The 23,595-nt window shown below is 44.0% G+C and overlaps 1 protein-coding gene across 3 annotated transcripts in view; it reads right to left on the bottom strand.

The window, feature by feature from the left end:
* Nucleotides 1-8,557: 8,557 nt before the first annotated feature.
* Nucleotides 8,558-23,595, bottom strand: part of LOC146546175 (uncharacterized) — a 99,432-nt gene continuing 84,394 nt past the window's right edge. The window contains exons 1-3 of one of the 3 annotated variants that reach the window (XM_085266665.1): nucleotides 13,933-14,108; nucleotides 8,887-9,091; nucleotides 8,558-8,771 (exon numbers count right to left, since the gene is read on the bottom strand). In XM_085266665.1, the coding sequence (XP_085122791.1) occupies nucleotides 8,731-8,771; nucleotides 8,887-9,091; nucleotides 13,933-14,019 (333 nt within the window). In that variant the 5' untranslated portion in view covers nucleotides 14,020-14,108 and the 3' untranslated portion in view covers nucleotides 8,558-8,730. Of the gene's footprint in view, nucleotides 8,772-8,886; nucleotides 9,092-13,932; nucleotides 14,109-23,595 lie in introns of those variants that run through there. The other 2 variants (XM_085266667.1, XM_085266666.1) reach the window with 2 other exon arrangements.

Below are 23,595 nucleotides of genomic sequence, written 5' to 3'. Positions count from 1 at the left end.
GTTTCCTATTTTCTCTCTACTCTGTGCAGCACTTTGGCTCAAGCTGTTTTTAAATGTGCTGATAAATAAATGTAGATTTCTTTGAATAAAACAGTGGAGCCGAGCTTTGAGCTCAGTGTGTAACAGTGTGTGTGTGAGAGCCATGTAATGTCCATGTGTGCATGCTGACTGTGCTGCTCTGACCCCCCTCCTCCTTTCAGGGTGGAGCCTGCTGGAGTCCGATGGTTGAGACCAGGTCTGAGGAAGTGTAAGTGTGTTTTTAATGGGATTCATGAAAACAAAGCAGCACACATTCAACCATCTTCATCATGTCAGGAGTCATCATCAAAGTGTCAATCAATGAACAGATGATGGATCAATAACTGCAGCTGGATTGTGTTTGTTCTCTCCATCAGATTCCTGTCAACTCCACAATCGACACAAACACAGTGAACACAAAGCTCCAACTGTCTGACAACAAAACAGGAAGGTGACACGTGTGGAGGAGGTTCAGTCATATCCTGATCATCCAGACAGATTTGATGTTTTAATACTCAGCTGCTGTGTAGAAATGGTCTGACTGGTCGCTGTTACTGGGAGGTCGAGTGGAGAGGAAGCGTTTATATATCAGTGAGTTACAGAAGCATCAGAAGGAAAGGAGGCAGTGCTGACTGTTGGTTTGGACACAATGATCAGTCCTGGAGTCTGATCTGCTCTGATGATGGTCCTCAGTCTGTCAGGCACAATAACAGACTAACATCCATCTCCTCCTCTTCCTCCTCCTCCTCCTCTGTCTCTAACAGAGCAGCAGTGTATGTGGACTGTCCTGCTGGCACTCTGTCCTTCTACAGAGTCTCCTCTGACACTCTGATCCACCTCCACACCTTCAACACCACATTCACTCAAACTCTTTATCCTGGTTTATGGGTCGGTCGTGGTGGCTCAGTGTCCCTGTGCTGAGTGGAGTGTAAAGAGTGTCTCCTGTTACAGAAACACTCTGACTGTTGAACAGATAGTTCAGTCTGTACATGTCTGTCTCTTTCACTCACAAACACGTTTTCAGATTCATGGATTCAATCAGTTGATGTTTGAAACTCTTCTAAATGATTCCTTGTAAACTTCTTCAGTCACAAACAAGCAGGAAGTGATGTCACATGTGTTCCTGTCCACACAGCAGAATGAGTCTATTGCTGACAGTGATGTACAAACAGAGTGAGCATTTCTGAGGCCCAAAATAAACTGAGTAGTTCACTGAATGAACAATGGACTGTGAGCTCAGTCCTTCATCATTAGTATGGATTATATATGTATATGTATTATATTAGTATCATATATATCAGGTGCTGCTGCTTTTCAGTCATTGTGCAAATGTGCTGTTTGTAAGCTTGTAAAGCTGCAGTCAGCTGAGACTGAAGAAGTCACCTGATCAGTGAGCAAACGTTTCTGAAAACGTCCAGATGAACAGAATCAACCTTTGGGATCAGCCAGCAATGCAGCATCATTGTTGTTCAGCTTCAGAGGTTTGCAGGAATGAACTGATGACCAGAAACAGCTGCAAAGTCCAAGAAAATACCAGCTGGAGTTCAGCTGCATTTGAAGAAGTCAAAGAAAAGTAAGGATGGCAAAGGGCGACGTTTTCTTCCAAAGAGCTGCAAACATGGTCGACGCCTCATTAGAAGAATCATCTGGACATTTGTGAGGAACTCTAACCAAGAAAGCAACGTCACACAGATCCAACAGACAGTTTCCATGACTGCAAGTGTTGAGTGGAAAAATGCTACATTGCATTATTGCATCCTCTCACCACAGGAGGGCGCTGTTGGCACCACTGATTGCTGATCAGCTGTTCTCTGATGATCTGATTGATACTGTGAATAACGGGACTCACTGAACTCTGTGACACAGTGAAGATTACAGAGTTTAACTTCACCCTTTAAGACTGACCACAGAACCAAGTCCGCCAGAGCTTTTGTTATATTTTTACATGCTGTGGAGCCATTTGTGGGAGCATTTCAAGTTGCTATACATCAATACAACTGTTATAGCCCTAATTTTAATAATATGTATGCATTAAGTCCATAGTAACTACATAAACTGCAAAAACACCTCTGCTCATCCATCTCTGTGTGTATCAGGATACATTTGGTTCATAATACACAGAAAAATCAGAGTTATTACCTGTAATAAATGTGAAAGATTCCTGCAGTGATAACCAGGCAGGACTGAAACACATCCAAGCTGTCACCACGGTAACAGCACCGCCCATCCACAGGTGAGGGGAGGAGCAAAAAGAGGGACTTTGACCATTTTATACTAAAAACACTCAACTAATGTTTCTAATATGAAACAAATAAGCCCACATTAATGTGAGCGTTTATTAATAATAATAATGATGATTTCCTCCTGATCTCATTTCCACAGCAGAGAAAACTGTGGTGTATATTGAGGTGGAGGGTGTGGTCTGTGGCTCAGGTGTAGAGTGAGGGTGGGGTGCACCACAGCAGCATGCTGGGACTGCTGAGGGTGGAGGAGGGAGTGATGATGACATCAGAGCTGCAGCACAGAGACCAGTGAACACACAGTCTGTTCATCTTTGCATAGATACAATATACAGCACAATATTGAATGACAGACACGCTGTGGGAGCTTCCACAGATACACTGACGTCAGCATCCAGAGTCCTCCTGCTGCTCCCCCCTCAGAGCCCCGTGATCAGCACCAACACATTCAGTTAGATGACAGAGTCCAGCTGCAGCTAGAATCAGCTCCCCTCTGTGAACAACAGCACAGCGTCAGTGTTTCACACTCAGTGAAAGGAGGAAACAGCAGAAGAACACCATGTGTGCTACGTTTCCCAGGACACACTACAAACTGCACAAATACAGAGCAGCACGTGGAAGGACCTGGAGCTGCATTTACAGAGCTGCAGACAGCGTGATGTCCTGTATGGACAGGTGGAAGGAAGCAAGTCCTCAGCTGGAACACTCGTGTTTGTCCACAGACAGGAAACACAGCAGGAAACTTCCTCACAGAAGTGCAGCTCATGGATAACACACTTCCTGTCAGTCAGAATGAGGCTGCAGCCAAACACAGAAAGGTGTTTTTGTCCAGATGAGCCCAGAGAAGAAACACGAGTGTTCACAGACATCAGAAGCTCAGAGAGGTGAAACCATGAGGTTGGAGTCCTCGTCAGCATCCAGAAGAGCTGCTGTGAAACCCTGAGTACTCATGACAGACTCTGATGGCACAAACACATCATGATTCAAACAGAAAGACAAACATGGAGCTCCTGATCCTCCTGCATGAGAACAAGCTGACATGAGCGCTGTGTCTGAGAGTGTCTCCCTGTCACAGTGACAATAACACAGCTGCTGCTCACAGTCATTAAACTGACCTGAGGTCAGCTGTGCTCCTTACATATGAACCATGTGACCTCACATCAGTGCTGTGGATGACTGTAGTCATAGAAGAGTAGAGCTGTAGCAGGTGGTGTGAGGAGGAGGTGGTGTATTCTAGTTAACGCAGTACTGAAACACTCCAGCAGAGGGCGCTGTTAAGTCCTTATTGTAACACAGTTACTGTGTGCAGTTAGACTTCATACATAATCTGCACTTATTTCCATCAGACATGCTGTCAGTAAATGATTGGTTTCTATTGATTCTACTTCCTGTTGACTCGTTTGATGACAGTGAAACAATCACAGCTGATTGTGTGATGATGTAACTGTCACTGTTACATTCAGTGTGTGTGACATAATGTTAGTGCAGGCTGATAACAGCCTGGTTCTGTTAGAAACACATGAACGTGTCCATAGATCAGTGTGTGTTTAACATGAGAGCTTCAGCCCTGCTGATGTGTTAAATAAAGACATGCAGGAAAACTGATGAGACTCTGAAATAACTCTTTATATTTATAATGTAACTCTGCATCAAAAGAACAACAAAGGATCCCAGACAGGTTTCTGTGAACAAAGACCATTCTGATGTTTCTGTGTTTCTAACACTTTGGACATTATTAGTAAACAGACTGCAGTGAGCAGCATTTATAAAGAGCTTCTATATAAAGATATGACAGCTGTTTGACAAGTTTATCACTCTGTGTTTGGACCTGATCAGTCCAGCTGTTTACTTGAAACATGTTCATTTACCTGTTCTGTTATATTCATGTTCTTGTCTCTGTTGAAAACACATTTTAATGTCCCTCAGATTTTCTCCCAGATGAATAAATATAAAAATGACACAAACTGACTGCAGCTACTTTTTGTCCTTTCTGTCAAAAAACCTTCATGTGACTCATGAGAGACACGTTTCAGCTGTTTGTGGACAGATCAGAGGCCAACAAGTCATTTATAACACTTTCCATCATTGTTTAAAGTTCTCAGTGTTTCTGTGTTGCTACGTATAGGATCTCCCAGCATCATCACTGTGCTGTCCAATCATTGTGTGCGAGGTTACCCTTAAGTGCGATGTGTGTTTGCACAAAGAGAAGCATGTGTGTCAAATATAAATAAGCTCAGAACAGAAACAGCTGCTCGTTTCTTCTGTTTAGAGTCAAGTTAGTGTTTTGTGTCTTTGTTTGAGGCCTGATGTCGAGCAGAGGTGTGTGTAACTGCACTGCTCTGTTATATTGTGTGAAGTGTGTGCTTCTCTTCAGCATCATCTTTGTCACTGCTGATTCCTTTGTGTCATCATGTGTTGAGAAGAGAGAACAGTTATAACGGAGGAGCAAAAGGAAGCCCTGAAATCTGCATCAACAAGGAAGTGTTGGCTCACCAGTGATCCCAGCAGAGCCACTGGTTTGGCTCCAGTTGTTCTAGATTCAATTGATGTTGTTGCTACAGATACATGTCAGCATCTTTATTGTAGTAAAGTCTTGTAATGTGAAGATAGAAACAAGGCAGCAAACAGCTCCATGATCTGATCTTAATGATGTTGTTTTTATTCCTGTCTGTCAGAACTGGATTGGAAACTATCAAAGGTCTAAAAAACAGCCTCGACCCTCCCACAGAGCAAACTTTACACACGTCATCTTTCAGCTACAATCTTTGTTGCAGGGATCTTCTGCCAAACAAGGCTGAGAGAAGATTTCTTACAGCTGTCATGTTGATGCTGTTTCAGTCTTTGGGCAAACACACTCATATATTTAGGGCTGATATCAGGGCTGCACAAGTTCTTTGTGTTTGTGATCATGAATAACAGAAGTGTGCCTGTTGAAGATCATGTTTCTACATTATTATATGTCCTGTTATTGTTCTGTGTTATATTCAGCTTTCAGCATCCTTTCCCAGCCCCCTGTTACACCATCCATACAAAGCCAATCTGACTGTGAGCCAATGTGTTTGTTTGTGTTGGATCAATAGATTTGACAGACTTGGTTCATCCAGAGGGAAACAGTCCACATTCAGATCTAATGAAATGATGGAGGCTGTTTCCTACCACGGTGCTGATGTGTGACTAACAAGGCTCATGGTCTCCAGCAGACCAGCGCCTGGAATGAGGTGAGCTGAGTGTTGCTTTGGTGGGTCTGTGCCCACGTCATGCATCAGGATTCATGTTGGCAATAGTTCATATCTCTGTTCTTCAGCCTTCATCACAAAGCTGTGAAGGAAAAACAAACATCTAACAGGATGTGATGGATGCAAAGTCCACTGAGCTCTTTGTCATTTACAAACTTGTCCAACCAACAAGAGCACAGATCAAAAACACAGTGACAGTTACAGGATTTTGCCATATATGAGCATAGATGACTTTCATATAGATTTTCAATGCAGGCTTTTGGTGAGCCGCTGGGTTCTGTCTAATAATCATCTCAGCATTTTACAATAGAACAGCTCTTTATTAGCTCTGCATTTATTGTTATTGGACATGAAACAAGGAAGCTGTTTCTCATTGGATGTTAGTTTCATGTTCATCAGGATCATTTTCTAAAGAGCTGATATTGAGACCATTTACTGCACTGGCTGCACATCCTGTCTACATTTCTCTGTATGTGCTGTGTTTAGACTCACAGAGAAATGACTCAACCAGCTGTGTTTGACTATATGAAAGGTCAGTGTGTGTCTGCACACAGACTGTTGTGTTGGACTGTTATTCAGTTGTCTGCTGAATGTTTTCAAATGTCTGCATCTCAGCTGTGATGAGGCTGGGGGTCATGGGAGGCCACCGTAGCAGCCTCTTCAACATCATGACATCATCATAAATGCTGCTGGACTGTCTGATGGGCTGACGGTGAAAAAGCCGTCGGGAAGGAAACAGAAGACGTTTCAGAGGCTGCAGCAGATTTCTTTGATTCGGGGCCTTTTTCAGCTTTATTGGACAGAGCAGTGAAGATAAGTGACAGCAAAGCAGAGAGAAAGGGGGCGTGGCCCGGGTCAAAGCCAGGCCAGCTGCTCTCCACCTCGTGGTCACCTGCTCATCCTAGTGAGCTCCACCAGCAGCCCTTTCACACACTTTACACTGTCAAACACTGTGTGTGGACCTCAGCTAACAACAGGCTACATTTAAGTCTGGACTACATGCTTTTATATTGTTTTTATTCCATCAGCAGCTCAACATCATGAGCAGCTTTGACATAAAGACATCAAACTCAAGCTGACTTTAAACTACTTTTAATACAGGGGCTCAAAAACAACAACATCTTTATTATATATCAGGACAGAAAGTCATTTCATCTCAAAGGGAAACAGCTTTATTTGGAATAACCAGCACTATCAACTGGTTTGGGATCTCCACCAGTTTCATGTCTTTGCAGCTTCTCCAACAAAGTTCCTGTAAAATCAGCATGTTTGTCTTTATTGGTTTGATAGTGATTGATTATTCAGTCCCAATCTGCTGTCATCTAAAGAACAAAATGATGTTTCTATGAGTCACAAAGCTCCAGATGTTGTCGGCTTCACAAAGAAAACAAAGAACTTAAACACAAAGTGTTTGGAGCCAAAATGTTCCCAAGCTGCTCTTTTTGAAATGGCAGAGGTACAGTGGTGTCTAACAGCACACTGTGGAAGGCAAACATGTTATTGTTGGATGAAACTTCATGAATCCTTTGTAGATTTGAGCTGTTGGAGCCTTTCTTTTCTCTTCAGGTGTACAGATGCTGAGGAGGCAGGTGAAGCAGGTGGAGCTGTTGTGATGCTGCAGAGGGTGTGTCTTAGTAACTCTGTGAGGCAGAACTGGATCCAACATTGTGGATGTGTTGATGTTGGAGCCATTAAGAGTCTCTGGCCACACTGTAGGATTTCCCTTTGATCCACTGTGGGGGCATTTTGGAGTCTGTCAGTGAAACTCTTCATGTTTGTGTTTGACTCCAGTTTATAGAAACAGAGAAATGTGTCATGCTTTTGTTCGGCCTCCACAAATACACACATTTGTTCATTGGTTGGACTTTTTGGAAGGAGACACATTGAAAACCATGTTAATAAGATCTTGTTGTTTCCTGTGGATCCGACACAGAGAGTGGACTTCAGACAGAAAGCGTGGAAGAGATTTTAGAGGCCGTGTGTGGCAACAGGAAGTTTCTGTGTGTTTGCTGATCTTACATGTGGAAAACAACACGTGATGTTTGTGAAGTTCTACAATGATCATTGTTCTCACAGCATTTTGAGTGGGAACAGTTCAAACTGGGAGTAGTGGGAGTTATTTACTGATTGAAACAAGCTGAATGTTTCTGTGACGATGAAGATCAGCAGCTCAGCTGATCAATGGACTGACATCTATCAGTCGTTTCATGAGATGAAGTCATCAGCAGACATTTGTTCTGACTGTGTGATGAATGTCAGAACGTCAGGGCTCTGCTTTAGTCACTGCTTGATGATCATTGGCTCATTGTTGAATCCAGGGCCCAGTCTGACCTCTGACCTTTGCTGCAGGTCTTCTGTGTTATCTCCACTTTCATGTCTGATCTTCTGCTGTATCGTCCAAAATAAACATCTGGATCATTTCCAACACTTCAGCAGATCTTTAGTTTGGGCAGTGCAGCACAGAATAACACATATTGTACTATACTGCCCACTTCCTGATCTTATTGGATCTGTGTGTGAGGTTGGTGAAGGAAACACATGTTTACTGAGTGAGTCGCTGCCATTAGGAACTAGTTTTTATATCACAGCCTGGAAATCACACAGGACCATTTCTGCAAGTGAAAAGTCGTCATTGGAGGAAAATGATTGTGTAGTTTGTGCGACTGAAGACTTGTCCCAACTACATGTGCTGCTGACCCTTGACCTTTTCTTTAGGTGCACAGAGGAGTCTGTGGGAACATCCAGAACTGAGGCATCTTGTGTACAAACGTGTTCAGACCAGATGTCAAATGATGTCAGATGTCATCCGTGAATGGATGCAACTGTGGATCGTTCCAATAAAATGAGGCAGTTTTGTAAGTACAAGCCCACTACAACCCATCATCAACATTTTAAATTACATTATACATCTTCACTGATATAAAGCACCACTATTTTAACCTGATTCACTTTTTCCACCCTAACAGTTCATTCCTCAAATCAAACAAGATATTTGACCCTAAAAAAATGCATCAACAAATAATTTTGTAATAAAATATTTATTCTTCAACTTTTACAAGTGAAATCAAACAAGTGTGTTTAAGAGTGAAACCAGAGTGGAAGCTGCTCATATAGAGTCCAACCCAGGCTAAAGTAAGCTGAGTAGAGCAGCACCATCAAAGTGTCGGCTCTCTGAACACGGTGCAAGATCGCCATCTGCAGGACTAAACTAGTTTTTCTCGCCCTCCTCGTCAACATCAAGATGATGTCATCGTACAGCAACTGATTCCCTGTCCGTCTGGAACAAAGCATTTACATTAAAAAAGACATTTACAGAAAATACAAACACCAACAACACATCTCATCATCACATGATATTTTATTATTTATTATATTATATATTTTTATTGTACCATCAACATCAACAAACACCAGCATATTTTCTTTGAGATTGAGTAGAGTGGACCTTTCCCTTGGTTCACTTCCTGCTCGCAGCATCAGCTGACCTCTGACTTCCTGGTTAAGGTCTCTCAGCGTTGACTGGAATATCAAATCGGACTCACACCATGTTCTTGTAATGTGGTCATGTCTGTCCGCTGTTTGAAGAGCATCTCTGGCCTAAACACAATAGGAAGAACAACAACACGGCAAAAAAAACAACACATTTCCATATTAGATGAAGGGCACCGTAACTGGAAATGGTAACATTCATCTGATGCTGCTTTGGATTTATCTTCTGTTTTAGACCAACTTTGATCACTTCGAGCCATCTTAAGTCCGTTTGTTCTAACTTCTCACTAACATCTCGTATGATTTCAGATCCCTGCTGTTCCCCAGCTGCCCTGTAGGTTTGTGCTTTGACCTCCAGAGGGCGACAAATCAGCACAGACAGAGAGCTCCATTCAAACTTTGCTGCCATCAGGAATAATTCTTCAAATATAATCATCAGTGTTTGAGCAGTTATGATATCAGGGACAATCTAGACATGTGTGACAATACTGAACATGTCACATGACACACCTCAAACATCATGTGATCCACTCTCAGTCTGCACTTTCATTCATGACTTCAACAGGTTGAAATGAGCTTTGAAGAAACATTCAGTGAAATAAATCTTTCATGGATTCATGTGAGCAGCAGATGAACTTTACAAAGAATCAGTGGATTTATCTTCTGTTTTAGATCAACTTTGATCACTTCGAGCCATCTTAAGTCCGTTTGTTCTTCTCACTCACTAACGTCTTGTATGATTTCAGATCCCTGCTGTTCCCCAGCTGCCCTGTAGGTGGCCTCAGTGTGTCTCACACCATTTACAGATGATTACAGGTCGTTTACCAGTTCAAACAGGTCCAACATAAGAAATATGTAGAAAATATCCTGCTATAACAGTTTGGGTCAAAGTGCAGATGTTCCAGATGTTCTGAGTCTGTCTGTGTTTCATGTTAACATGTAGATGTTGGACCAAAGTGAAGCTTTTTGATGTGACAGCAGGAATGTGAAGTGTAACTCTGAGCTGTAGGAAATGAAACTAAACGGACTTTTTCTCCTTTATTTATAGGAAAGTGTAGGAGAGCAACAGATGAACAAGCGTTACTGTAACAGGAAACATCAGAGGACCTGTATGTTCATCATCATCACTGTTTCCTTGTTCTGTCACAAACACACACTTCCTGCTCTCTCTCTGATGGATCTGATTGGCTGTTTCATTCACAGGAGGTCAGGGCGTCACACAAACAGCTTTAACTGCACAACGACACACTTTAAATCATCTGCAGACAAACCTGTGTGTTTGATTTATGAAGAAATAATAAAGACGTGTGTACAGCTGTCCATGAAGCAGCTTCTCACACAAACTCTGACACTTCAGCCACTTTAATTCCTGCAAAGCTGCGTAATAAAGAGCTGTGACTGCTATGAGCTGCTGATGATGACTGCATGAAGCTCTCAGCTGAAGCTTCTTTCATTTATTTTAATGTTAATGTCGCCTTTTTAAGTCTGTGTGAGGATTTTAATGACACACATTAAAGGAGCTTCTTTGATTAGAACCAAATTCATGTTGATTTTCAGCCTGAAATGATACAAACTTTAATAATTCTGTTTATAATCATCAACCTGGAGACTAATGAAAAGTATAATAGTGAAAAAAAGCCTTTATTATTTGAGTAATGCCTGAATCTGCTCAGAGACAACACAGAGGTGTTGATGACAGTTGACATTAACTGAATTAAAAACAAAGTGCTCTTATTGTGAAAATCTGCCTCCTACTTCTTTAAATCATTTTTATGTATTTTTTAACCTCACAGTGAAACATTGAGGCATTAATCTGACACAGTTTGATCAGCAGCTGTGTTTTTCACTGACGTTTCACTTTGATTTGTTCAGACTGAGCAGAGAGGATCGGTTCTCTGTGTGCGCACTGCTGAGAAACACAAGCTCATTTCTGCTGTTTCATGAAAAAGTGTTATGGAGGAACAAGAAGTTCAGCCTCTAAACTCTCAGCGTGAGGACTGAGTGAAGAGTTTCAGAGCAGAGAGTTTTGGCTCACAGCTTTTAGCGTCTACACAAAGAGACGATTACGCACTTGATCTGAGAACATCTCCACCTCCTACAAACAAACTCTCCTACGAGCAGCTGTCACAACCACAACAGGCAGAAGACTGGATTTCTTCAGGTCAGATTTACTGCAGTTTGCATAAATTGTGTGTCACAGACTTTGTAGTTCACATTTGTGTGACTCGTTTAAATCTTCTCCTCCTGAAAGTGAAACTCTTACAAACACATCAGGCCACAACCTGCTGCAGGTTAATGATTGATCTGAAGGCAGCTGACCTTTGAGCAGGAACTTGTGAGTCTTTTATTGTGTTTAGCACTGCCAAGTGCTGGCCTCTGCTTCCACCATCACATTTACACTGGTAGGTTCAGCACTGCTGCCTGCTTCAGACTGAATCCAGCAGCACAAAGACACAAGTTAATAAAATCAGCATCTATTCCTTTATCACTGCTTTGTTACAGAGGAGAACAACGCTCCAGTAACGCGTAATCTGATTACTTTTTTGAAGTAACGAGTAAAGTAAGGGATTACTATTGCAAAAACAGTAATTAGATTACCGTTACTTTCCCGTAGGAACGCTGCGTTACTGCGTTACTAAAACCGTGATTTTTTTGCGAGAATGTCTCACGACAGTGACGTAAGCGAGTGCGACGTTAGTGACAACAGCTGTGTGCAGATCAACAATGGATCACATATCGAGTGCAGAGAGAGTATGAGCGTGCAGCGTTTAAAGCGTGGAAGTACTGACCTTACTTTGAGTTTGATTCCATAAAAGTGACAAAAACATTAGTGTCCGCTGTGCGTGGGAAGAAAACTTCTTTTTACAGCGAAAAAACCCCTAAACTTCCAACAAGCACCGAGTAGCTACGACGTAATGGGAAACTCACAGAGAAAACTCGCGGATTCTTCCACTGACCGCGGCACACCTGCACCAGGGTAAACCTCCGCCTACCCCACTCCTGCTTTACAGGTGAAAATAGAGCAACAGGACCGCTGAGTCTTTGACTTTATTTATTTTCTGCTGGTGTTTTACTTGCATCTATTTGAAAGACTGAGTGTAAACACAAAAAATATTTATTGTGCTGGAATGTGCAGAAAATAGGTTTAAATGTTAAACTAATTTCTTCCAGTCAGAGAATGTTGCAGATAATTAAATGTTTGCTCGATGCATAAAGTTAAAAGATTAAAACTAATAAAACAAGTTTTAAAAAGAGACTTTTCCATTTGATTACATTTTGTATGATGGATTATGCAGAAAAAGTAGAATTGGGCTGAAAGATCTATCACTTTATCACCTACTCAGGTTGGAAATCGTGTTTTTAAAAAGTAACTAAGTAACTAAGTAATTAATTACTTTTGAAAATAAGTAATCAGTAAAGTAACAGGATTTACTTTTTTTGGGAAGTAATTAGTTACTGATTACTGTTTTCAAGTAACTTGCCCAACACTGGACAGAGTGTTGGCTTCATCACCGACACACGTCACCACATCAGGAAACAGCTGGTTCAGTGAGTATTTAAGGTTCACTGCAGACAAACTGGAGAAAAACGAATCACATGAAACATTTGTTACTGGTTTCTGACCTCGTCGTAGAGACTCACATACCTGTGTTCTGCTATCAGTGTGATCACATGTGCTGGTACAGTTTGCCAGGTTGACCCATGTAACCTCCACTATCCTGTAGACGTGGAATATGTTTCACATATGGATCGCTTCATTACTCGACTATGACTGTGTGCTTCACAGGTGCTTACTGAAGTGCTGCTTTACACAAAACCAGACAGTAAAAATAAGAACTGCAGGTCCAGACCACAGGTTTATGTGTTGATAATGATGATGTGCAGTCACTCATTGTCACAGGATACTTCCTGCAATGATGCTACAGGTCATGCAGTTCTGCAGAAGTGGAGGAAACAGATGCTTTTCCTAACAGAGACACTTTAATGACTTAAAGAATCTAACTGACACACAAACCTCAGTTTGTCTGACATTCATGAGAGTAAACTGCTCCTGAATGTTCTGTTAGTTCACTGGATGTTCACCTGACTTCAAATGTAAAGATCCCTGAGACAAACTCTCACGAGTTCAGCGGCGACGCGATCGCACAACCAGCCGCGACGTTAAAGGCCGACGCGCTCACTACCTTTGGTTACAGCTCTCAGCTCACACGACATACACAAAAATAATGACAACACGAGTCCTCTGTAGGACGTCACTGTGGTTTACTGACAATGTTCTCAACAACAGACGCACAACCCTGGTTTGGTCTGGTTATTTGTGTTGTACGGCTTCGTTGGTCTGACGAGCTTTTAGGGATGTCAGCAGTAGGATTTCACGTGCTGAGGTCATATTTATGAATCAACCTGAACAGCAAATAGTTTACCTCTTTATTTTATAACACATATGAACACGTTATAGTAGATTTGTGATCTCTCTGTTTCACGTCTTTATGGGCGTATAGATCTGTAAACAGGCTGATGGGTGTGTGTCTGTTTATTGTAGCGGTGCAGAAATGTTAAAAATGATGATAATAACAACACTTCTCACATCAGGCTACAACACAAACCTCCTGATAGCTGCAAACACCAAAACCCCAACGACAGGCACACAAAGAGCGAGCAGGGACCCACCCTGACAGCATGTGAGCCTCCTACTACGACTCACTGTGGAGCAACACAACACCAGGAGACGGAGGATATGAGAGAGGATACAACTGCTGTGGGGGAGCAGCCACACACTCCACAGGAGACGACGGGGTGAGAGATGGTTCGGTGCTCCTAACATCATGTGGACGCTCGTCTGCACATAAACAAACCTCACCTAACCCCACCTCCTTTCTCTTTTTGCAGGGTGGGGTGCTCCATCCTTACACACTTTGCACCACGTGGCGCTCCATCTATTCGTTTACCTTCTTGGGTCTCTTCCTCCTCTGTCCCAGCCCGTTGAGCCGATCGCTGGGGTCCAGCCTGTAGTGGGAGTGGCTGTCCTCGCTCATCCTGTCCCCGTCCACTCCGGGTTATTCCTTTCTTCTTTCTGTCCTCTGAATCGAGCTGACCTCTCTCCTCTCTGGTCCTCGCTCTCTGAGCCGGCAGAGCATGAGAGAGAGGAGTGGTTGGGGAGAGGGAGGGGAGACGAGCCAGGGAGGGAGGGAGCACAATGGTGTTGCCATGGCAGCAGCTGCCACCAGTGTTTATCTGGAAACGTCGCTGGCAAACCAGAATAGTTGCCACACGTTGCCACACTCGCACACTCGGCAGCCACACGTTTGTGTGCGACCTGCCCGTGGCTTCCTCGTTACAGACACACTGAGAGGAAACGCTCAGACACAAGGCCGAACATGAACGAACACTCGTGTGTGGGAGGAACAGGGCACAGACTCCACGCCATCGTTAAAGATGGCGTGTGTGCTAAACGGAGCTGTGCGCTGATCGATCAGTCAAGTGAAAAAAAACAAAGGAAGCTATCTGGATGGAGTTTGCTGCTCCCACTAATCAAAGAGATGCATCACAGCTGGAGCTGATTGATGCACGAGCCACCGTTTGCACCACCGACTCCACGCTTGTGTTTCCTTTCTGCACCATGTTGTTAACACTGACCCCACACAGACACACACAGACCCACACAGATCCACACAGACACACACAGATCCACACAGACCCACACAGATCCACACACACACACACACACACACACACACACACACACACACACACACACACACACACACACACACACACACACACACACACACACGTCCTGCATGCTAAGAAGTGAGTGAAGGATGCAGAGGTGTTGAGACACTGAGGATGTGGGAGCACAGACACCGTTCAGCCTGTGTTTGTGTATCAGAATGAATCAGGCAGAAAAACATTAAAAGCAAACTGGTTGTCCTAAAGTGAATCAGGCTGCAGTCAAACTTCAGCTGATCTCTCATCAAAGCTCCCAGATCGATTCGTGCTCCAGTTTCACCATTTCAGCAACACTGTGGGAGAACGGGGTCAGCTTCCAGCAGGGGCCACGATTATGCACAGAAGGAAGACGGGACACGGCCGGTCCTTCAACCATCGTATGGATGTAAGAGCCTAACACAGGTAACACAGGTCACAGCAGCAGAGCTGGTAGCAGCTTTGTGCGCTTGTAGAAAACTCAGCGGTACTGCAGAGGTTGTGTACTTTACCAGGGAAACGTATGTATTTTGTGTGTGGTTGAAGATTTCCAGGTTGTGTGTTCTCCTGTTTTATTCAGTTTATCAGAAGTGAGCAACTAAAATGTAAAAGCAGCTAAAAAGAAAAGACAATGATAGCATTGTGTGCACAGTGTGTTACAGAGCTGTTGGTGGCAGTCCAATCCAATCCAATCTTATTTATAAAGCACTTTAAAATAGCCAGCACAGGAACAAAGTGCTGCACGGAAAATAAGTTAAAACAATAGAACAACAGAAAACAGCAAAATAAATAAATAAAACACATAAAACATCAAATGAAAACAAAACAAGATAAAACAGCATCGAATCACCTAAAAACAACTGAAATAAAAACCAACATCTCACGTGGTGTCAAAGCTCAGGGTAAAGAGGCGGGTTTTCAAGACTTAAAAACAGGTAAAGAAGAGGCCTGTCTGATCTCCAAAGGAAGCTCGCTCCACAGTTTGCAGCTGCTACAGCAAAAGCAGGATCTCCTCTAAGTTTACGCCCAGTCCTGGGTACATGCAGGAGCAGCTGATCAGCTGGCCTGTATGAGGCTGTCGCAGCTCAGAGAGATGAGATGGGGCGAGGCCATGGAGAGCTTTAAAAGTAAATAAAAGAATTTTAAAATGAATCCTAAGAGAAATGGGCAGCCAGTGACGTGAAGCTAAAACAGGGGAAATGTGCTCAAACTTTCGAGTGCCAGTTAAAAGACGAGCTGCAGCATTTTGACTAATATATGATGCGCTGACCCCAACATGAAGGTCATCACAGTAATGCAGCCGAGTGCTGACAAAGGCGTGGATCAAAGTGCTGCGTGAAAGAATTGGCTTTGTTTTTGCAGCTGCCTGAGCTGAAAGAAGCTAGATTTGACCACTGCCTTGATTTGACCACTGCAGGTAGAATGAAATGCCAGCATGTTGTTCACACTTCTTACCCGAGCTGTTCTCCAGCGCATCCGTGAGTGTGGCTGTGAACAGAGGAAGCACTCGAGCAGAAAGTGCTCGTGTGAATGAGTTCAGAGTAGAGCAGCTCGATGTGGGAACAACTCGTGGCGTTCATTTAGAGAACGAATATGTTCATGGTTACTGTATCTCCTCAGCCGAGCCGCCCTTCGTGCCCCTCCCACAGCCACATGCTCCGTCAGCTGGCCGTCTGCCTGGCAGAGAGGGAGGGGGCGTCTGGCCTAGTGCCAGGCTCTCTCAATATTTTATGAGAGGGAGGGGAGGGAGGAGGTGCAGCGGGTTGGTTGGGGGTTAAGAGACTAGCTACACTGAACTACGACGGGGAAACAATTATCCTCCCTGCTGAATTTATAAGTTTGCTCACTTACAGAGAAATGAACAGTCTCTGATTTTTACCTGAGTTTAGAAACATCGAACAAAAAACATATCAGTTATGAACAGATCTGCATGTCCCTGAATGAAGTGTGTGATCCTCTACAACCCTGGATCCCACAGACTGGCTGTGGGACTCTCAGCATATAGATGCAAAGGGCGTCAGCATGAAGCTCGGTGACTGTGGGTGCAGCAGTTCTGACCATGATGTGATCAGTCAGCCTCATGGGCGGAGGATGATCACAGGAAAGGTGCTGGATGGGCCCAAACTCACACAGGAGGAGCTGGTTAATGGTGAGAAGGCAGGTGGATGACAGTCACCACATACTGGTAACACTGGTAGAGGATTGAACTACTGCAGCACCCACGCGGTTTAGCATGTACAAGCCCGTCTGAGGTTTGACCGTCTGGATGATTGGCTGAAGGCTGAGAAATGCTGAGTGTGACACACCAACATCCCCACAGTCAAACACACAGTGGTGGCCGTGGATGGGTGCAAACAAAGCAGGGGCTAAAGAAGAAGTGGGCTAGCCAGCCTCCAGAGCCTCCTTTACTAAATCTGTGGAAGCAGCTGTAAAGAGCAGTGGGCCAAAATCCCTCCGGACATGTCGGCACTTTTTGATCAGTTCAGATTCTGGGAGATGCTCTGATATAAAACATGTACACAACAGAAACGAACAGAAATATCCGTTATTGTCCTGATTGGGGAAATCCCGGTGCTCCAGCAGCAGAGTGACGGGCAGGAGCAAAGCCTCACACAAATAAGAAACACGAGACTTACAGTAACAATAAGAGCTGTACAACATGGAACAGCAGCAGAGTGACGGGCAGGAGCAAAGCCTCACACAAATAAGAAAAACGAGACTTACAGTAACAATAAGAGCTGAACAACATGGAACAGCAGCAGAGTGACGGGCAGGAGCAAAGCCTCACACAAATAAGAACTACGAGACTTACAGTAACAATAAGAGCTGAACAACATGGAACAGCAGCAGCGATGGAAACAACCTCGTGTTTGTTGGAGCAGGGATGGTTAGAAAGAGACGACGCTGCTTTGTGCACGGACCATATTTATGAGTACGAGTAGTGAGTTTAATGATATTTCAATTATATGACAAATATCCAGTGTTGGGGAGTAACAGAGTACACGTACGAGTAACTGTATTCTGTTACAGTTACCGTTTAAACAGGTGGTATTTAGAATACAGTTACTTTGTTGAAATAAATGGATTACACTGCATGTTGGGGAGTAACAGAATACATGTACGAGTAACTGTATTCTGTTACAGTTACCGTTTAAACAGGTGGTATTCAGAATACAGTTACTTTGTTGAAATAAATGGATTACACGGCGGTACTTTCCTGTTCATATTGTGGCGGGTCAGGACTGTTTGGGTTTGTTTGACATGTTCTGTTGTTCCAGGCGGCAGCGTTGTGGTTGCCATGGTTACAGGGTGACACGCTGCGTGTTTCCTGGGTGAGAGAGGCCTTGTTGTTGTTGTTGTGCTAAGCTAACAGGCAGAATGTAGCATCATGGGCAGTGTAGTCCGTGCTGCAGGGAGAATGGACTGCTGTACCCGTGATGTGTCTGTGAGCGAGGAGGGAGAGAAAGGAAAAGCACGAGCTGTCACCGAGCAGAAACGGGAGCTGGAAGCATGTAAATATAATAATAACCACTGCAAGAAGAGAGCCTGACGAGCCCAGCTGTAAGTAAGCTGTTAAGACTCGACCGTACACCGTGTTCCTGTTTTCCTCCGAAAACAATAAGTTCTGTTGTCCTGTGAAGGTTCTCAGTCATCCAGGTCATCGTAGTCTGAGGAGCTTGCAAAGAAAAGCATCTGGACTTCTTTAAGTTGCTTGAAGACGTTTCACCTCTCATCCAGAAGCTTCTTCAGTTCTAAGAACAGAAGGTTTGACTCTGTTCTGCTCCTTTGACAATAAGTTCTGTTGGAGCAGCCTTTCAACGCCTCTCTGTCTCTGCTAGCAAAGTTGACCCAGACAACAAAGTAAAGCTCGTTTTCAGCTACGAGCCCGACACGAACCCGACGTGTTAGCCAGAGGTCCCTTTACTACGGTTCGGAGCCGCGGACCTTCAGTAACAGTAATAAATCACAGCAACAGTACATTCATGCAGTTGTAAACAGCATGATAATATATTAAGTAATCCAAAGTATTCAGAATACATTACTCTCATTGAGTAACGTTACAGAATACATTTTGGGGCATGTAATCTGTAGTCTGTAGTGGAATACATTTGAAAACACTGCAAATATCCAGCACACTGACAGCTGTGACCTTATACACATGCCCAGTGAAAGGTTGATTGAACACTGTACATGGTATATAGCTGATCTGGGGTCAGATTCTGCCAACCAGGCAGCGCTGCCTCATGACACGGGGCTGGATCAGCCATCTATTGATCCATCCCAGAGAAGATGAAGGACACGTGATGATAATGCATATGAAGATAATGTGTTTGATATATCTGTTAATACCTGACACGACTTCTTTCCTTTCAAGTCTGTTTCACATCCAATTGTAGAGACAAGTGTGTCAGAGGATCGTGTGAAAAGGATGTTCTGTCTTTCTTCAACATACATATCTGTGTCACGTATTTACATAAAGAGAAATCGTATCGATGGCGAGGCTGGCGAGGAGGGCCCGCCCTCACCGATCCACCGTTTATATGCAGCCTGTGTCTTTCATGTGTCTCCACCTGGATCCCTGCTGAGCCACTTCCTCCCCAGCCCTCAGAAACACTGTTGCTATAGTAATTGTATCTAAGTGAATAACCATAGCAACCACAGAGATGTTTTGGATGGCACAATGGTAGCTGCTGGTTTTAAGTGCTGGAGATCAAAGGGGCCTAACGTTGTTAGGGAAGAGGAGGGGTTAATCAGTGTCGGGGAAAACGGGAGACCAGCGGGGTCGGCAGGAGCAAGCAGGAGGCAAAGGGAGGAGCGAGGAGAACGACGGTTTTCCCTCATGGCACCAACACCCGTCCCATTTCCCTGCGGTCCAATAATTAGCTGTTTGGGGTATACTGCGACAGGAAGACGGCTCCTGCTGTCGAGCTTGCAGTGATGGTTAGTAGCTGTTCCACCCATGCTGTGTGAAACTTAATACACGGCCTCATTAAAGATGGAAATTAGCCTTTGGCTATAATCTGGCATGTTTACATTCATGTAATTTTTCTTTTTACATTTATGTTCATTAACATGCACGGTCCTAAATAAATAAATAAAATAAAATCGCTTCCTAAGGAGATTTGGTTTCAAGGTCAAATTTATTTCTATAGCACATTTCAAACAGCCGATGATGCACAAAGTGCTTAACAATATAAAAATGGTATTAAAAAGCAACAATGTAACACAATAATAACAGTAAAAACAATAATAGGACAGTAAAAGAATTAAAACAATAACTAAACTAATTCAAATAAGACCAGAATGCTTGGGTCATAGTGTGTTAAAAGCCAGGGCATAGAAATGTGTCTTTAGTAAAGATTTAAATTGCTCAAGTGTTTGTGCAGATCTAATATTTAAGGGGAGACTATTCCAGAGTCTGGGACCTGCCACAGAGACGGATCTATCACCACGGGATGTGAGGTCAGTCCGTGGGATGGACAGCATTAGTTTTGAGCTGGACCTCGTGGTTTGTCCTGGAGCATAGGCAGAGAGGGGCTCAGACAGGTGAGGAGGGGCTCGGGCGTTAATGACTTAAAAACAAAAAGTAGAAGTTTAAATTGGGATCCTGTAGGAGACAGGAAGCCAGTGTAGAGAAGCTAAAACTGGGGTTATATGCTCTTTCCGTTTGGTACCAGTTAGCAGGCGAGCAGCTGCATTTTGAACCATCTGAAGACGATGGATGGAGGCCTGATCTAGACCATAACACAATGAATTGCAGTAGTCTCATCTGCAAGTAAGGGAAAGGTGAATAAGACGCTCAAAGACGTTAGGAGGTCTGGCTTTACCTTGGCCAGCTGTCTTAACTGAAAGAAGCAGGACTGAACACTGCACTCACCTGCTTCTTCACTTTAAAAGAACCATCAATGTAGACACCGAGCTTTTTACACGTGTTTCAAGTAGCGGTGCTTTATCAGGCCAGTACAGGTCAGCCTAATCACTGGTTTCAAACTCCCAGTAATGAAACTGGGGAACACTGGTTGTGCTCAACCTACAAAATATTTCACGTTCCTGCGATATGTGCTGAGCACGCACGACAGACATGAAGCAGACAGGATCACAGCTGATCTTCTCTCGCTCACGAGTGAGCTAGTTAATGTTGGGAGTCACAGAGGGAGCGCTACGATCAACCTTTAAATCAAAACGCTTCACCTCCGACACAAGGCGTCCAGTCGACGCAGAACCCAACGCAAGGCATCGTCTGAGGGTTCTTCCATCCATCACTGAAACAATTCTGTGTAGGTGCAGAGACACCCCAAGAATCCAGGTGAAAATATATGTGGCAGGTTCGTGCACAAATGCTATTAATAAGTAGCTGTTATTAGAGTGACGCTGAGGGTGCTGAGTGGTTGGGATGTCCCCCAGACCATCACTGAAACACCAGAGCAGCCGTGCTGACGAGGTTCCAGCAGCACGATGCTCTGCAGCCTCTTCCACATGTGCTCAGCATGCAGCGGCTCTCATCTGTGGAAAGCACAGTTCTGCTCTTTGGTGAGAAATGTTAATCACAGCCGCACGCCTGCACCACTGACGGTCTGCATGACTTATATGTAAAACGAATAATTTGCACCTAAAAGGATGAAAAATAAGCAACATTTTCTAAGAAATGGAAAACTTTAAACTTCAATAAGGATGCCAGCAAAAGCAGCTTCTTTCCACTGCTGGAAAACTGCAGTGTTTGATGTGAAACAGCAGTAATCACATCAGCGATGGCTTCATGGGGACACTGACAGACGATTTCTGTCCCTGCTCCTCTAACCTGTAGCTCCTTAAATCCAAACCCAGACAAAGCTCGACGTGTCCTGTGAGGTTGGACCGCTCACATCCCCAGGTTTGGCTTTTAAATCACATCGTACACTCTGTGCTACAGTCACAGCGTAGGGAGGCAGGAAACTGCCCCGTCGCCAAGGAAACCTAGGTGTCTGTCTGTTGTCAGGGCAACAGGGCAGAGGGGATGGGAAGCAAAAACACAGATAACGACAGGAAGGCTGGGCAGAGACAACAAAGGCAGGCGGGGCTGTCGGCTGACATCTTTGGATCCACGATTGTGCCGAGCAGGAAACTGAAGCAGTGCATAAACAGATCTGATGCTCACGATCTGTTTACATGTTTTTCTCGTCACGTGGAGTAAAAATGGCGTCATTCACGAGACCTGGTTGTTCCAAATATGTCAGATTCATGTGCTTATCCATCGTTTTCCTACTGATTCTCCACACAGACAGTCAGCCTGTCGTCAGCTACTTTTCAGTGGCTTGTATGCAACGCTTGGGAACATGCTGGGGAGGGTTACCCATCACCTGCCATCATCGCTCATCGTAACTGAGGATGTGGTCCCAGCTAGTGAAATTGCTAGTAAAAATGTTAATGTGATAAACTCACCAGCTACTGGCTCACTGACATCCAGTACAAGAAGGCCAGGCTTACCAAAACATACAGTTTGATTTGTGCGCTCTGCTGCTGCACACAAATACTGTCCAACACAAGGAATTCAGCCTGGATTTACACTCTTCCCAGTGTCCTATGGCAGGTCAGCTCTATCACAGGCAAGGACAGCTCTGATGCTTCAGAAGTGTTATCAAAATAAATAAATAAATAAAATAGAAATAACATAGTAGTTTGGATCAAAAGCCAGACTAAAATAATAAGTTTTAAGACACAATTTAAAAGACTGGATGGACTCGGAGAGACGAATATAAAGAGGGAGGTTACTCCAGAGTCTGGGAGGTACGACAGTAAAGGCCCGATCCCCTCTGGACTTCAGACGAGACCTCGGTTGCGTCAGGAGCATTTGATTGGAAGATCTAAGTGCCTTATTAGGGATGCACAAATGGAGGCGCTCGCGTAGATAGCTGGGAGCTAAATTGTTCAAAATTTTAAAGGTAAGCAAAAGAATTTTGAATATTGGTACGATAATCAACAGGGAGCCAACGTAGGTTGGCTAAAACTGGTGTGATGTGGGCATAATTTCTAGTTCCAGTTAAGAGACGCGCAGCTGCATTTCAAACTAACTGGAGCCGGTGAATAGAGGAAGGTGGGAGGCCCGAGTAGAGAGAATTACAGTAGTCTAATCTGGAAGTGATAAGACCATGAATGAGTTTTTTGAGGTCCTTCAAAGGGAGGTATGGCTTTGCTTTAGATATCTGACGCAGCTGGTAGAAACAGTTTTTTACCACAGAGGAGGTCGATTTCTTGAGCTGTCCAGGAAAACACCAAGGTTTCTAACAGTGAGTGAGAGATGGCTACCAAGGGGCCCTAAGGCATCAGTAAGTTGTTCCAGCGGGGTGTGACTATCAAAAACTATAACTTTTGTCTTATCCTCGTTCAGTGTGAGAGACGTGACCACGTTTGTACCTCATTTAGACAGTCAAACAGGGGTTCCAGAGACGTAGAGACATCTGATGTCAAAGGGAAATAAATTTTTATGTCGTCGGCGTAGCAGTGAAAGGAAATGTTATATTTTTTAAGTATTACTCCCAAAGGCAGCATGTACAAGGAAAAAGAACTGGGCCGAGCACAGATCCTTGAGGCACACCACAGTGAATTTGTTTTTAAAACTGAAGCTGGCCCTCCACCTCTGTCAGTGGACTGGGGTGAGCTCAGAAAGGTGAATCGGGTTGGTTCTGAGAAAGAAAAGAACTCACCAGGGCAAAGCCAAGTTTCAGTCAAGAATAAGAAGTCCAGCCCGGATGAAAGATTCAGCATACAGAGTCCTGAAGTTGGCAGCATGGTGTTCAGAAAACAGCCTGGGACTGAACACTAAGAAAACCAAAGAGGTCATTGTCAACATCAGGAGGCACTGACTTGGCCCCCCTCTACATCAACGGGGAGTGTGTGGAGAGGGTCCACACCTCCCGGTTCCTTGGTGT

Source organism: Mchenga conophoros, unplaced genomic scaffold, assembly GCF_057382185.1.
Source record: "Mchenga conophoros isolate Kocher_MC1m ecotype Shallow Benthic unplaced genomic scaffold, M_conophoros_male_GT1.1 unmapped_scaffold_6, whole genome shotgun sequence".
In the NCBI taxonomy this organism is placed as follows: Eukaryota; Metazoa; Chordata; class Actinopteri; order Cichliformes; family Cichlidae; genus Mchenga; species Mchenga conophoros.
The sequence above is the reverse complement of the archived record's forward strand: the minus strand, read 5'-3'. Positions and strand labels throughout refer to the sequence as shown.